The sequence below is a fragment of the Mesoplodon mirus genome, assembly GCF_964341445.2.
Source record: "Mesoplodon mirus genome assembly, chromosome: 3".
NCBI classification, from domain to species: Eukaryota; Metazoa; Chordata; class Mammalia; order Artiodactyla; family Ziphiidae; genus Mesoplodon; species Mesoplodon mirus.
In genome coordinates, this window is record NC_138978.1 from 111,830,699 (window position 1) to 111,846,037 (window position 15,339).

A 15,339-nucleotide genomic window follows, 5' to 3' on the forward strand; every position below is an offset into this window, starting at 1 on the left:
GGTTAAGAGCACAAGGTCAGGAGCTAGACTGCCTGGGTTCCAATTGCAACCCTGCCACTTACTAGCGCAACGTTGCCTAGTTGTATAACCTTTTCACGCCTAAAGTCTCCCTACCTGTAAAATGAGGATAATGATATTATTTCCTCCTAATTGTAACTTAATAAATGCATATTGATTAAAGACAAAATATTTCAAAACAAGAGAGAAAATACAATGAAAGCGTGAGGACCATTGGTCTAACTCAAGTAAAAGAAATCCCGCCATCTGCTCAGATTGTGATCTGTAACACGAGAAAAGACTTTTCCTTCACTGGGATTCAAGGCTTTGTCAGCCCTCTGGCTCTGGATTGGATGTGGAAGGACCTCTAGTTACCTAATTTCATTTCTCATTCTCTCCTCTAAAAACAAAAAACGTGTCCCTCAAGCCTCTTTAGGCCTCATTATCTTGCAGATATTTCAGATTCCAATATGTTAGCCATTAAACAGACGTCTATCTGTTAGATGACACCATCCCTGGGCAAGAGCCATAGATAATAAAACAACTGCCAACTTTCTCTGGCAAACCCACATGGCCAAGAGGACAATGGTGGAAAAGATTCATGACAGAGGAGGGAGAACAAATAACAAGGCAGAGAAAAATGTTAAATACTGGTTGAAAGACCATAAGCCAGGGGACATGAAAAATAACTAATGCCTGGATGAATAGGAGGAGTCTGGCAGGATGCTGCTGCCAGAGTCCAGTATGGAGCCAGCTACCTTGAATTGCAGATGCGGCAATGGCTGCAGGGGAGTCCAGCACTGATTACTTCCATAGATCTGCTGAATGGCACCCGTGCCAGGATAACAAGAGTATACACAATCTACAGGGGCTAGTGAGACTGCCAGGAATGAGCAGGATGAGATTGGCTGGAAAAATACAGCCAATGGCTCTAGGGAGAACAAATGAAAATACAGAAATTGAAAGTGAGGGAGATACTTGGAAAGTTGTGCTGGTTGAAGGAAAGCGAGTGGTCAGCTCCTTGGCTCTAAGCTTGCCTTCAGGAGTGACAGGGAAATGGAGGTGGACAAGGGCAAGCTATGCCAATCAGAGGAGTGACACCTCATTCTCTGGATGTTGTCACTGGCTGGCTTTGCAAATTCTAAAAGCTAATACCTCACTGTACTCAGTTTTACCATCAGTAAATGGGAAAGGCTGTACTGATACCAATCAACTCAGAGGTAAAAATAGAAAACTTGGACCACAGATACTAAATGAAATGATTCTTACTATTATTTGTATACATATGATTTGATGCCTAGAAATAAATTTACAAGGTTGAACTATATGAAATTGCTAATATCTTACTATCTTTGGCCTACAACAAGGAAATTTTGTATGTTCAGCTTAATAGCTAGATAAGGGTGTAGACAAGATTTGAGATACTTAGTTATACTAGAGAAATCTACCAACAGATTTATACTAGAGACCCACCCTGTACCTTGACTCCCAAAGAAAAGTTGTTTCTTTTGGATCTAAGCAAGGATGATCTGGCCCTGGGGCTAATCTTTTTTCCTCTTCCCTCCTGTTAACTTCCAGCACTCTAATTCCTCATCTCACAGTCCCCTTTCTGTCTGCATACTTGTCTTTGTTGGGTGTTGTGAGGAGGGGCTGGACCTTGACAGGAGTTCCCATCGTGCCAAGGAGGTGGCTCTTCACTCTGTGAACATGGCCTTGAGACAGCAGCTGCTTAAGAGGGGCATCACAAACAAATCTTTACTCCCAAATACTTTCCCCACAACCAGTAGAGATTCCTTCCTTTGGGTTAAGTCTTAGCCTCGTTAAGCATCCTCTTCCAACAAGTAAATACATCTATTCCCGTGATGCACCGAATGGCTCCATTTTTAGATCACCATCCCCCGACACATGTAAGGGACACTAGGCACCGGAAAGACTGTCACGAGCCACATTCCCAGCAAACAGCAGTGCTTGCTGGAAACACTCTGAGAATTAGCTCAGATTCAGTGCCTCCTACACTTCAAGCTGCAGGCCCTATTGGTTTTTAGTGAGGGGCGACCTATTAAAACTACTTTCCCATGTAAACCAACCTCCCCATAATACAGGGCCTGCCACTGGCCCTTTCTGACAGCCCCTGCTTTGTGGAACTTGAGTGTCCTTATTCAAGCCTCCAGGGGAGAACTCCACAGAGACAAAGACATCCTCCCCAAAAGCTGCAGCAACTCCCTGGACTACAGAAGGGCCACTCCAAGGGGGACCTGTCATGCAGCCATAGCAGTGGCTCCTGGAGCACCAGGCTAGTAAGGAGCATCTGGAGGAAACCAGGTCACCTAGGACAATCCCCCTTGCAGTTGTTTTAGATACTATGGAAGCTGGAAGTACAGGTAAATCCCAAGGTCAAGACAGGATGAAGGTTGCTGACAGAGGAGAACCTAGGGTCACAGAGTCCATGGCACCTCTAAAACAAGTTCATAGAACCTTCCCTCCACTTGACAGGTCATAATTTTAATCTTCCCCTCTTTATGTATGTGTTTGCTTTGGAGGAAGTCGCTGGGAATTATATAAAAGTTCCCAAGCTTACTCGGGCTTTCTGTAAAATCTTGGGAGCCACTCCTCACAGGGACAAGGTTTTCACTTTAGATGTGGGCTGAGACCCACAGAGTCTTCTTTCCTTATGCTCATCTGTCTATCCCCTTTCAAGTGCAAGGTCTCTGCAGTGGCAATTCTCCCTCTAGCTGAGCACAGTGGGCTCCCCAGGCATGTGGACAGATAGACATCCCGAGGCTGCTTCTCAACCACAAGACTCAGTGCAAAGACGAGTGCTTCTCTTCAGCCTCATGCTCTTTGTCTTCTCTTTGGAAAGAACTGAACCATTGGGGTGGCCACCACCAAAGATGTAATTTGACCTCTCATTTTGCTACTGTGACCTTTCTCAACTAAACCTCACTCTGCTTGGGCTCATCCTCTGGGAGCCCTTCTTTCCTGAGGCTCATGCCTCTGGAACTTGCTGGGTGTCTTCCTTCTCCAGGGAGCCAGGCAGCACAGACATGCACCCACTGTGCAGAGCCAGGTCAGATAGCCTGAAGGGTGTGCATGTCTAATCTACAGTTAAGCTAAATCAGTGTCTTCCAGCAGCAGTCCATCTCAGATTTGAATCAAAATTGCCCTTAATCTTTCAAACAAAGACTATTTATAGATTCACTCTTTCTTCCTTTCTTAGTTAGTATCTAAAACTAGCTCCCCATTCTTGCTCTTCCTGACTCACCCTTGGTTGGGGTAAGGCTTTCTCCCTCCCAAGGTCCTGGTTTTTAACTTCTCTGCCACTCGTCAACTCTGTTCAATGTTTTGTAACTAAATGAATGATTATTATTTTACTTTATATACCTGGCACTATAGGAAAAGAAATCTAAGAACAGGAAGCTGAAAAAGGTAGAGTTCTGTCTTCAAAGGGCTTCATTCTAGCAGGGGCCAGACAGAACCCAGGAACACAGACCACAAGACAAAACTTACTGTCAGGCCGAGGGAATCTATTTTCCCCCAGGAACAAGAAGGTGTTACTGTCTCCTCTTTATAAGAGGAATCTCCCACAGGTAATGCTGGATATTGCACCATGGGGCTAGGCCTGTTAAAGGTAAATATATATTGACCCTTTCACCCAAAACTATATTTGGGCCACATAATTTCTGAGAAGTCTAGAAGGAAGAACAATTTAGACATAAACAATTTCCCTCCCATTGCAGAGACAATGCCTGGAAGAAAAATCTGTCAGTGTTTCCACTCCAAAAGAACCATATGTCTACTACTCTTCTCCATAACATGAACACACACACACACACACACACACACACACACACACACACACACTTTGGTGGAGACTTCTAATCAGGGACATAATTACATGGGAATGAAAAGTAGCAGCTCCATAAGTAAAGGCTGAAGGGTGGTGACCTTCTCACACTACAGCGTGTGAATGACACTTCTTAAAGAAGCAGGAGGAACTCTGATGGGCTCTGATGATGGTGATATCACAGAGCTGACACAGTGAACTCACTAGGACTCCTGTTGGGGTTCTGGATGGCCCAGTGGATATCATCCCTTGTCCTCATTTGAACTCAGAATAAATTTCCAAGAAAGACCTAGGAGACTGATGCAGTAGAGACCAAAATACCAGTTTTATTATTGATAAAAATTGTCTGGAGACTATAACATAGGTGTGAAGGCTGAAGGAGTGAGCTAGAACTCCCTGAAATAAGCTGACTTCCCAGAACTTCAGGCCTCCTCTGCTGGGCTTACCACACAGTGGGAAGAGCCCAGATGGTACACTTTCTGCAGACAAGCAGGTCCTAAAGAGTTCCAGACTCAGCAGTCACATCAGTCACCTTGGTTCCCACTGAGGGGAAGGAGAAAGTGATGGGGCTAGAAGCCAGGACTACTTCTCATGGATATCTCTTTTCATTCAAATAAGAATGGGGACTAAGTGTCCTCGCCACAGCTGCCTCAAGTTCTTCTCGACACTCAGAGGGCACTGTTGTGATCCCAGCCAGCTTCTGACTGCACTGCAGTGAGAGGCTTGCAGGATGAGAGAGACTCATGAGAGGCATTTCAAGAGAGTGCAGTGGGCGGCTGTGTCCTCCCCAGCTTTCCTCTCACACTCCCTTCTGGAGCCTCGGGATCGCACTGGCATGGATTGAGATCGACAAACCTGAATGTGTTTTGGTTTGAGGTTTGGCAATTTCTGTAACTCCAAAGTATTCCACAAATGTTTTGTGTTCTACAAAACCAAAAAATATTGGCCAAGCACTTTCCCCCCTAATTTTTAAGCTCATGTGTTTTTCAAGGAAATGTAATCCGTATGTTTGGGGTACATTTCTATGCAACTCATCAAACCATGCTCGTCTGTACAAGTCATTTGATGTCTAAAATGCATGGGGAAAATCACAGATTTATAAGAAGAACTGTGTTAGCACAAGCAGGGCCAGCAATGGGGCACTGGTGGGCACTGGTGGGAAGGTGATGAACTAACTGGATTCTGGTTTTGGCACAGGCCACCTCTTCCCAAAGATTTATAAATAATCCTCTATATCCTCATCCATCAATTTTCCCATCTGCAAGATGGCATTAATAATTCTTGCCCTCATCCTGCAGGCAGCTAGTGAGAGTTAAAGTGTGATTATCAGGTCATTTTGAGCTTTTTAAAGAGAAAATATAAGGGCTTCAATACTTGTCCCAACAAGTTGATTCTAGTCTAGCTTCCCAGAGTGTGGGAGAATGAAAATGGCTTCTACCTTCCCTAATTCATCCTTGCCCCTTCATGACACAGGTGACTTCAGTCTCATCGTATCACAGTTTCACCTGCTAGGGACATTCAGACTGACTTCCTGTCCTTGACTATGGAACCCTTTTTTGGGATATAGGAAGTAAATGACACAGTCATGGGGAAGAGTCTACACAGACAGAAAATATAGGTTGATTTATGTGGAAAAGAGAAGGTTCTGGCTACTTGAGTAGGATCTTTAAGTGGATGAAGGGAGTTTAGAGAGAGAGTTCTATTCTTGATATCTGTTGAAGATAAAATAAGTCAAGCTTAAACTGTTAGCATGATAAAGCACAAAGTGCACAGACTTTGACATCAGATGGACTTGGGTTTTCATCCCTTCTTCAATTAACTGTGTGACACTAGGAAAGCTGCTTAAACTCTCGGAGCCTGTTTCCTCATTTGTAAAATACAGGTTGCTTTACAGATTAGAAAGAATGTAAGTAAAAGCTCTGGAACACAGTAAGTGTTCAATCACAAATAACTTCTATAATTACTGATATTACTTAAAACAGCCTGCAGATTTAATAAGACATAATGAAGAATTTCCATGCGATCAGAAATAAATAAATAAGGCACTGACATGGGCTAATGAAGATCCATAGTTTTGCTTTCTTGGAGTTCTTACAAAGAAGAGCAGCCGACCAGGCAGGACAGACAAGTAACTGTCTGTCCTGAGCAGTAAGATATTCACCAGCATTAAGGCAGACACAGGTCAGGGCCAAATGATGTGTCAAGGTCCTTTCTAGCCCAGTGAGAGGACAGAAGAACCTTGGGACTTTAACTGAGCTGTCATCACAATTTCCTAACCAGAGACAAATGCTTCAAGACACAAGGTCTTAATCTCAAGATTAAAGCGTGGCTCCAATTCCCAGCGCAAGCTCTAATGTTGGTCAATACAGCCGCTCTATTCCAATTTTCTGTTCTAAGTCATGCCTCTGAAAAACAAGGAATCCAATGGGATGACAAAGCAAAGAAAAAAGAGACAAAAAGAAAGCAGTCTTTGGAGTGCCAAGAATAAAATCAACAAATACTAAATGCCACTGGAGATGCAGAAGGAAAGAAAAAGAAAGTAGTTGGATAACTAAAGTCAGTAGGGTTGGTCTCTGGAGACAGATGGTGATGTCTAGAGTGGAAATTCTTAACTTTTGGTCACAGATATTTTTGAAAATTTGAAGAAAGCTGTAGACCTCTCCTCAGAAAAATGCACACGGCTCATCCACACACACGTTTTCTTTCAATATCTGGAACTCACAGAACTCCTGAAATGCATGCATGGACCCCAAGCTAAAGATCTTAAACACCCTAGAGGCTGCTTTATGAAAGGCCAGCTTCTATTTGAGCTCCTTATCACTAACAAGTTCCTCAATAAGCCCAGAGGCAGAGCCCTGAAAAGGAGGCAACAGGAAATGGCTCACAGGCATGTTTTGTGACCTGGACATGGAATAGAAACTAATTGAGAGGAAGAGGACTGTCTATCTGAAATGGAAGGAATAAGTATTGGCTTCTTCATTGGCTAAATTTTGAAAACAAAGGCCTCTTATTTTAAACAAAGAGTCATTAACTGGAAAGCATTCGGCCTGGAGTCCATATGCCTGAGGCTATACAACTAACCAGTTGCTTGACCTAGAAAATATTACTCAATTTTGTCATCTTCAAACCAGAAGTTCAAGTGAATTTTACTTACTCAATAGATGTGACCTTAAAAAATTCTGAGGAAAATAAAATTTCAAAGAAATCTAAGTGTATTTTAAATATGATAAAAGTTTCATAAAAAGTGCTTTCATAAATCATTTTGTAAAGAAAATCACTACACACATCTGAGTTTTAGCATAAACTAGGTTCTAATATAACGTGCTACATAGTTCACAAAGTGATTCTAAATATAATATTAGATAGTTTATCTGAAAACTCTTGAAGAGAAAATAGCAAAGATAAATCCTGACAAACTGTGTCATTCAGATGTAAAAAGAAAGGCCCCCAAATTAGGGAAATGTCTGAATATTAAAGTAAATAGTTATTTCAAGGTCTACACACTTACAGGACACATGTGTTATATTTGCTGTTTCAGTACAGTTTATATAAAATGAAATTTTCTGATTGAACAATCTTCGATGTATCTGCTTTCCCTGCCAATTTCAGCTCTCTCCTAACTCTCTGTGAATAACAGATTTTAATTTTATATATGAAGAATGAGACAGGAGGGATTTAGACAGAAGCAGAGTTAACCAGAAAAATACCACAGTCCCTAAGGCTATTCACAACAGGAGCAAATAGTCCTACAAACGTCACCAATTCCTAAGAGCTCCACAGTATAACAACCTAATCATAATGATGATGCTGGGTCATCAAGAAAGAGTGTTCTATAGACTCTCTTTACTAAAGCAGAAAACATCTAGTAGAGTTTGGAAATATTTCCTAGGAGAAAAAGGGTCAATTTTTAAACAAAGTTTTAGCTCTTATAGGGAATACTTTTCTGAAAAATTTTATTTGTCCACAATTCCTTTTTTCCTGATAATGAAAAATAAAGGAGATATTACTATAGTTGCTGTAGCCACCTATAGACACTTATCAGAAAAAGTTGCAATCTTTTAATGACAATAAATCACTGTCAAATTTGTTTTAAGTGACTAAATTACCAAGTATGACGCGAGGAGAAAAACACCATGAGGGATTCAATCTGATGATTTACAGTGTGTTAACAAAGAATTTGGATAGTTCAACCTTTGGGGGGCAGCTTTTTGATTCTTGGATCAACTATCCATTTCTCTTTGCCTGCGGCAGCACAGTTGCCTAGCATGCAAATGTTCTCCAAAAAGCCAGAGCCAGAAGCCACCAATGGGGCTTGGGAAAAAGAATGTCATATAGAAAAGAAAGGTCAGTGAGTCTCTTGCCCAGTTTGCTCACCTGTTTCTTCCAGAATCTCTGAATCCTTTAGCAAAAGGGTTTCTGTCAATTTTTAATCTGGTGATCTGGAAACAAACAAAAAAAGCATGAATTGTATTTATATTAACTGACTTCTTTTTTGGTTGCTCCTAGAACGTTAACAAAAATCACTCTGTTAACAACAACTGCTGTTTTTATTTAGTTTCCTCTTAGTTTGAGATTTATATTGAAGTTGACACAGGACTTGGTCCTGGCACACAGAAGTCTGACCCATCTGACCCACGTCTCCCTAAAAACCAAGGTTTTCCCAGTATGCGACTCTGTAAGCTCTCTTCTGCTCACCATCCTTGCCCCAAAATGGTGATAAATCACTTGCCCAGACAAACAAAGGTATCAAAATGGAAAATTGGACAGTGGTCAGATCAATAGTGCATGACACACAGGAGACAGTTGAAACATGCTTGTTGAATGAATGAGTAAATGAATGAGTGAGCAAGTGAGTGAAGAACGAATGAATGGGTTCAGTCAATCCAATCAGGTGCAATCAGGTCACCAGACAATCTGCCTCAGCCTGAAAGAACCAAATAGTTGACTGCATTTCCCATTTCACTTAAGTTGTGCCTTTCTTGCTGCTAGGGGTTGTTCATTTGATGACCTAAAATGGTCGTGTAAAGACACAAAAAAGGAGCTGGACTTTTGTCAAGGTTGCATCCAAAGAAAAATCTACAAATGTGGGACGGGATGGGGCAGGACACAGTGCAACTCACCCAGTCTCCAAGTCCCACAAGCCAATCAGAAGAAACAAAGAAGCAGCTTCATAAGGCTGAGCAAAACCAATGCAAACAGTTGTGTGACGTGGGTTGGATGGGTCCTTAGTAGACATCTGGTTCGACCTCCGCTCAATGCAAGAGTCCCTTTCTACTGCATCCTATCTTAGTCCCCTCCCACTCTGCAACCGTATATATTACCCTCTGGCCTCCAGACTAGAATGGCCTGACCAACGAATTCCATCTGCGCTCTTGTGTTTCCGCCTTTAGCCTTTGTCATGGGAGGCATTTGGATACCTCCTGTCTGAACCTGATGTTAATGACTCGCTGTATTCAAGCCACAGAGACTTAGAGGTGTGGGTTAAGGAGCTCAGGAAAGGAGGAAAGTCACTCTCAATAGAAGGTAATTCTGGAAAGAAGGGGATATCATTTTTAAGACCATCTTCCCATTTCTGATCACCATAGAATTTATCACTAGGACGGCTGAAGTTGTTTCTTGTGTTGCAAATCTTTCCAAGTCCCTCTTCTGTCTCACTTCGTCAGAGTGGAATTTCCCAAAGCCACATTCTAAAGGTCTTTAAAACGCAATGTGAGATTCTGACAGACTCTGACTTGAAAGTACCAAAGTTTTTTTTTCCCCCTAAACGTCCTTTGCCTCTAGAGTGGCACACTAATAATGTAGCACTCATAATGAAGCAAAAGCAATTTTACATCTATTTTATAGGCCAGAGCAGGAGCCTGAAACTTTGGCTTTCTAAAGTCTAGTGTCTGCCTTGTGAATATTGCATTGAGTTTAAAGATTGTCACTGCTTTTCTGTTGTTGACTTAAAATCAGTTCTTTCTTCCTCCATAATCCACAGCAATAAACCACACACTATACTTTCTTTTCAAGTTGGGGTTATAATATTTTATTTTCTCCTTCAAGTTGGCTTATCCTGTCTGACTCATTTATGATAGGGGTTTCTGATATATGATTGTGCTGCTATGTTTTGGGGGCACAGACACCTGTAAATATAACGACCTTCTATTTCATGGTCCTGGGAGAAATGGTTGAAAACCAGTTCCCCACAGCTCCCTGTATCTCAGGCCAAGGAGTCTGCATGGAGATTTAGTAGACAAATGACACCAAATGTTAGGAAACACAACACCTCTATACTTGTTTCAAAGCTTTTATTGTGGGATTTGGGCCGCTTTATGAAGAGTGTGATTGTGCTACTCATTATTCATTTATTATCAAGTGCCTTTTGTGTGCAAAGCAATGTGACAGGTAGCACAGGTGACAGCATGGCAGACAGTCAGTATACAGCTGTGTATCATCCCCCCCCAAGAAGTTGATAATTGAGGAGAAAAAAAGACATACATATTAATAATTACAATGTAAAACAGAAAGTGATAAGGTTTGAAATAAAGGTAAAGGGCCCCAAGAGCTTAAAGGAAGCAGTAATTGCTCCGAGCTGAAAGGCTGTGGGGTTTCACTTTAGAGGAAGCACGTGAACCAAGCTGGGAAGGATGCATAGGATTTTAATGAAAACTGCAAAAAGGGGAGAAAGGAACAAGGGAAGCATTTCAGAAGAAAGGTCCTATGTAAGCCATAGAATTGAAGTGGAAAGGAATGAAGCATGTTTGAGAAACACTGAAGATTCCAATTTGACCAGAGCACAGGGTACAGGAAGAGAAGCAGTGAGAAAGAAAGCTGAGATGCTGGCCTGAGGCCACATCATGAAAAGCTTTTACTACCCTGCAGACATTTAGATACTTTATAGGTAGAAGAGAGCAATCCTAGCTATCCAAACCAAATTATGATCCCAGTTAATGCTTGTGCTGACAACTTAGGCTATATCTACAAATACCAAGGGTAACAATGACAGTATTTTGGAGGAATAAATCAATGTATTCACAACCTCAATAATCCTTAGTTTCTAATAGTCCCATGGTTTCCATATCAAGAAACTCGTGGTAGACTCAGTATAGAAAAGGATGCAAATGAGAGCTTGCTGTCCTACAGGAGACAAGGATGTTGCATAAGGTTGAATTCTCATCAGGTAGAAAAAGAAATAAAAATCCTCCCCTTCCACTCCAGTGGAACATGAGAAGAGAGGAGAGAGACAGAAGAGAAGCAATCAGTTAGACTTACATGTGCCTTGGCTTTCTACTCAAACCAAAATCCAAGGGCGGTTGGGGGGAGACTCAGAGGAACACTAGCAGGGTCACCTCCATACACACATGGGGGTGGCTGTACCAGTATAAGTGCTGTAGGAAGAGACCTGAGTTAGGATCCCCAAGCCTTCCATGGCCCTTCGGCAGTGGGTCAGGAACTCAGAGGTCCTCACATGCCATGACAGGGAAGGCAGGGTGAACCTGACATAGAGGTGCTACAGTCCAGACAGGAGTCAAACAGAGGCCCTGAATGAGAACTGAGGTGAGGCTGAGTCATTCAGGGAGGCCCAGGAGGTCCAACTGAGGCAAGAACACAAAAGCACAAGGTCAGCAGTCTCCTGCCAGTAAAACAAATCAACGCAAGGAACCCCAGGACCAGCCCAGACCTGACCCCACCCCAGCAGAGGTCAGTGAGGCCCAAAGAACAGCACAGGGGTCCACAAGCAACCACAGTGAAGGCTCAGCAACCTCACTGCCTCCACCCCTGCCCATGCACCGTACATCTAGAGACCGTCTGGAGCAGGAGGCGAGGCTCATTTGAATAGTTAATTTTCAACCCTCCCCTCAATTACATCAACTAGGCTCAAATATGGCGGTCGATCTCCACCTCGTCACCTTAGACCAGGTCAGTGTCGTATTTTGACTAAACTACTCTAAATGCTCTTCAAACTGATCTCCCTTCTTCCACTCTTGTCCCTGTCCAATCTCTTCTCTTCATTCAGCAACCAAAGCGATCTTGGTTAACACACCATAGCTGGACGATGTCATTCCTTCAGTGCCTACCACTATGCTCGGAATTCAAACCAAACTCCTTGCTGGCCTTGTGGGGCCAGCATGACCTGACCCCTGCCCATCTCTCCATCCTCACCCACCCTCCCCTGACTCTGGTCCCCAGGCTCCAGGCAACCTGAGCTGCTCTCAGTGCTGGAATGTGCCAAGCTCTTTTCCTGCTCAGACTCCTCACGTGCACTCTACCTCCAGACTGCAATGCTCTCTTCTGTACTCTTCATATAGCTGACTCCTCATCCTAAGTCTGAATCTAAATGTTATCTCCTGAGAGGGGTCTTCCTTGATCCATCCCTCCAAAATAGGATATTTCTGCCACTCTCTTTAACTACACCCTCTTTAATTCCATCTTTACTCTTAACCCAGTTGGTAATTATACATTTATTTTGTTGTTTACATATTTACTATGTGTCTCTCCCCCTAGACTACAACCAGGAACCCTGTCTATTTGATATACCATTTTATGAAGCAGAACCGAATATGATATGCTATTCATGCTCAATGAATATTTGTCAGTGAATGCATGGGGTGAGGGAGTAAATGAATGAATGAGGATGTGGGAAACAGAAATCACCAGTCCCAAAGCCATCACAAGCCTTAGAGAATACAGGTCAAACAACTCCCCCAATCCCATTTGCTTTCACTGTAGGCATTACAGACAAAAGTCTTGAATGTCTTTCCAGTCAGAACAAGGTCTATTAGTAACTTCCATTTTAGCTAAAGCTATGCTACAGCAGTCATGCTCAAACTTGGTCTGATGATAATGAGGCAACATGGAAAATACAGAGGTTGTGGAAGCATTTTTCTTTCCATAACCTTATACTGATGTTTGTAGTCTGAGTTATTGAAGACTATGGCACATAGGGGGTGATTACTGGCTTGCCACCATTCATTTTAATCATTTTCCCTCACTATTTTGCCTAGTAACATAGAGGCAGTTAATAAATGAGGTATACCTCACCATGCACAGTGCAGACATAAATAGCACAACCTACAAAGAAAATGAAACCTAAATATTCTCAGTATAATTTTACAGGACTAAGGCTCAAAGGGACTTCCCTTATTAACACTCTCTTATTCTTATTTTTTTTTACCATATTGCTTGAAAAGTGTTCCATCAGGATAAAAAAAAATTTAAGCCAACATAAAAAAAAATTCTGCACTAAGTTGATTGGAAAGTTAGAGCAAAACTGGCTCAATAGTTCAGGATATAATGAGTGGCTCAGACCTATTGAGTTTGCTTATACAACCCTGGCTGTGGTTTCAGACCTCCTATCTAGTTCATGCAGCCAATTCTCATCAAGAAATAAGACTGTATTAATTGAGGAGAACAGGGCTGTGTCATTTTGAAATCTAGTTTCCTGTTTGGAAAAAAAAAATCAAGATTCAGCAGTCTTTTTCCCTTAGAGAGGACAAAGACTCTGCAGTGGAAATTTCCTGCTAATTCCATGAGGACATATTGGCGTCAGCTTCTTCCAAGGAAAAGCATTAAGTGTAGAATCACCTTTATTCCCACTTCTACCGCCTTGTTCTCCATGATGAGAGTCTGGGCATGGTGTACTTTCCTCTCTGCGATAAGCCTGCCAAGTTGGCACTCCAAGAGCAAATAATAGTAATAATAACTTCAGTATGCTAGCAGCCCTGGGAGTCTATGCATCAGTCAGCAAGGGTGAGAAGGAATGGGAAAGGGGGAAAGAAAAGCATAAACTGTTTCATGAAAATAGAAACTCTTTCTTCACACTTCACTCCTACTTATATCCAAGGAAGCAGAACCACGGATACATAAGGAAACTGGTGGTAGAGGTATGCTGGCTAATTATTCAGTCATTTTCCAAGCATGTAGTCAGTACTATGCATAGACTATAAATATCTTAGAATTATGGAAATGGAAGTGTCCTTCCTCCTAATTAGTGGTTTCTGGGCTTCAAAATGTCATAGGCCAATTCTAATCCCCTCCCCTTCCAACATGTGAAGGATCAACATTGGCATTACAATTTTTTATTCTATCAAATAAAGAGAATTAACAGTTCTCTATTATCTCCTGCCATCATTATTCCATAAAATAAATGACATTTCAGTAACAAACTGAAGCCCAGAAAGACAAAATAGCTTGCTCAGAGTGACACAGGTAGCTAGTGGAGAATTTAGGACTAAAACCCAGGTCTCCAAATGCCTAACCCATTGCTATCTGTGGAACAGGACACTGCCTTTTCTTAGGAAGGCTGGGCAATGGTTCATTTCAGTTCCGTTCCCTCTATTGTCCTTCCTGACTTGTGCTCCTTCAAACAAGTCCCTGAGAACAATGAGGATCACTGACTCTTCTCTCTTTCCTTTCTCATAGGCTTCCTAACCCTTCCCTTTAAAAAAAAAAATGAAGGGCTTCCCTGGTGGCACAGTGGTCGAGAGTCCGCCTGCTGATGCAGGGGACACGGGTTCGTGCTCCGGTCCGGGAAGATCCCACATGCCGCGGAGCGGCTGGTCCCGTGAGCCATGGCCGCTGAGCCTGCGCGTCTGGAGCCTGTGCTCCGCCACGGGAGAGGCCACAATAGTGAGAGGCCCGCGTATCGCAAAAAAAAAAAAAAAAAAAAAATGAAGTAAACAACTTTGCTTTAAAATATTATTTGTTCTCAATCTAGAAGGTTGAAGGAAATAAAAACACAGTAATCACTGAATATAGCTCACAAAAGAGAACAGTTTATACTACCCAGCATCTTCATGACAAGTCTGAAAATTATTGTTAGGTAACGGATCTGACTTACAGGATGCAGACCTCAAGATTCCTGGGGGAGAGACCTGAGGTTAGTTTGCTTTATTAGAAGGCACTGTATCATATTAAGTCATATCTACACAGCCAAAGGGAATGTTAAACAATCACACTTGATTTACCCAGGGACTGGAGGCTTGTTAAACAGGCAAAAGCTGTTATCTAGATTTTAAAATGGGCAGAATTGAGAATGACTCATCTATTTTGAATGTCAGCACATCATGAATTCACTAATGTGACATGAGAACAGAGATCAAGGTAGTTACCTACTGAATATAATACCTTCGAGAGCCCATGTAGCTCCTCCAATTCCCAAGAATCTACTTTCTCCTTAATGAGCAATTTATTCTTTAAAATTGCCTCTATTCCCCACTATCCTTCATGCCTGTGCAGATGCAGGTATTTAGCAATGTAGGCTGACTACTGACAATTTGATGCCAGGTTTGTGTCAGTGACTTAATGCAGGTTCCCTCGTCTAGTCCTTATAATTCTATGAGGCCAGGACATTTTCAGACCAGGAAACACAAGTTGAAAGGGGTTAAGAAACTTGCTCAAGGTCACACAATTCACTAGTGAAAAGGTCAGAAACCAAACTAGATATGTCTACTACCACGTCCCATGATCTTAGTCATGGCATCCTACCCCCACCAAACCACCACTGCCCCTCTCAA

The 15,339-nt window shown here is 42.3% G+C and overlaps 1 protein-coding gene across 1 annotated transcript in view; it reads right to left on the reverse strand.

Annotated features, from left to right (window-relative positions):
- TBX15 (T-box transcription factor 15) overlaps window positions 1–15,339 on the reverse strand; it is a 102,900-nt gene that overhangs the window by 17,155 nt on the left and 70,406 nt on the right. The window contains exon 6 of the mRNA XM_082615711.1: window positions 8,216–8,280. Coding sequence (XP_082471837.1) covers window positions 8,216–8,280 — 65 coding nt within the window. The remainder of the gene's footprint in view (window positions 1–8,215; window positions 8,281–15,339) is intronic.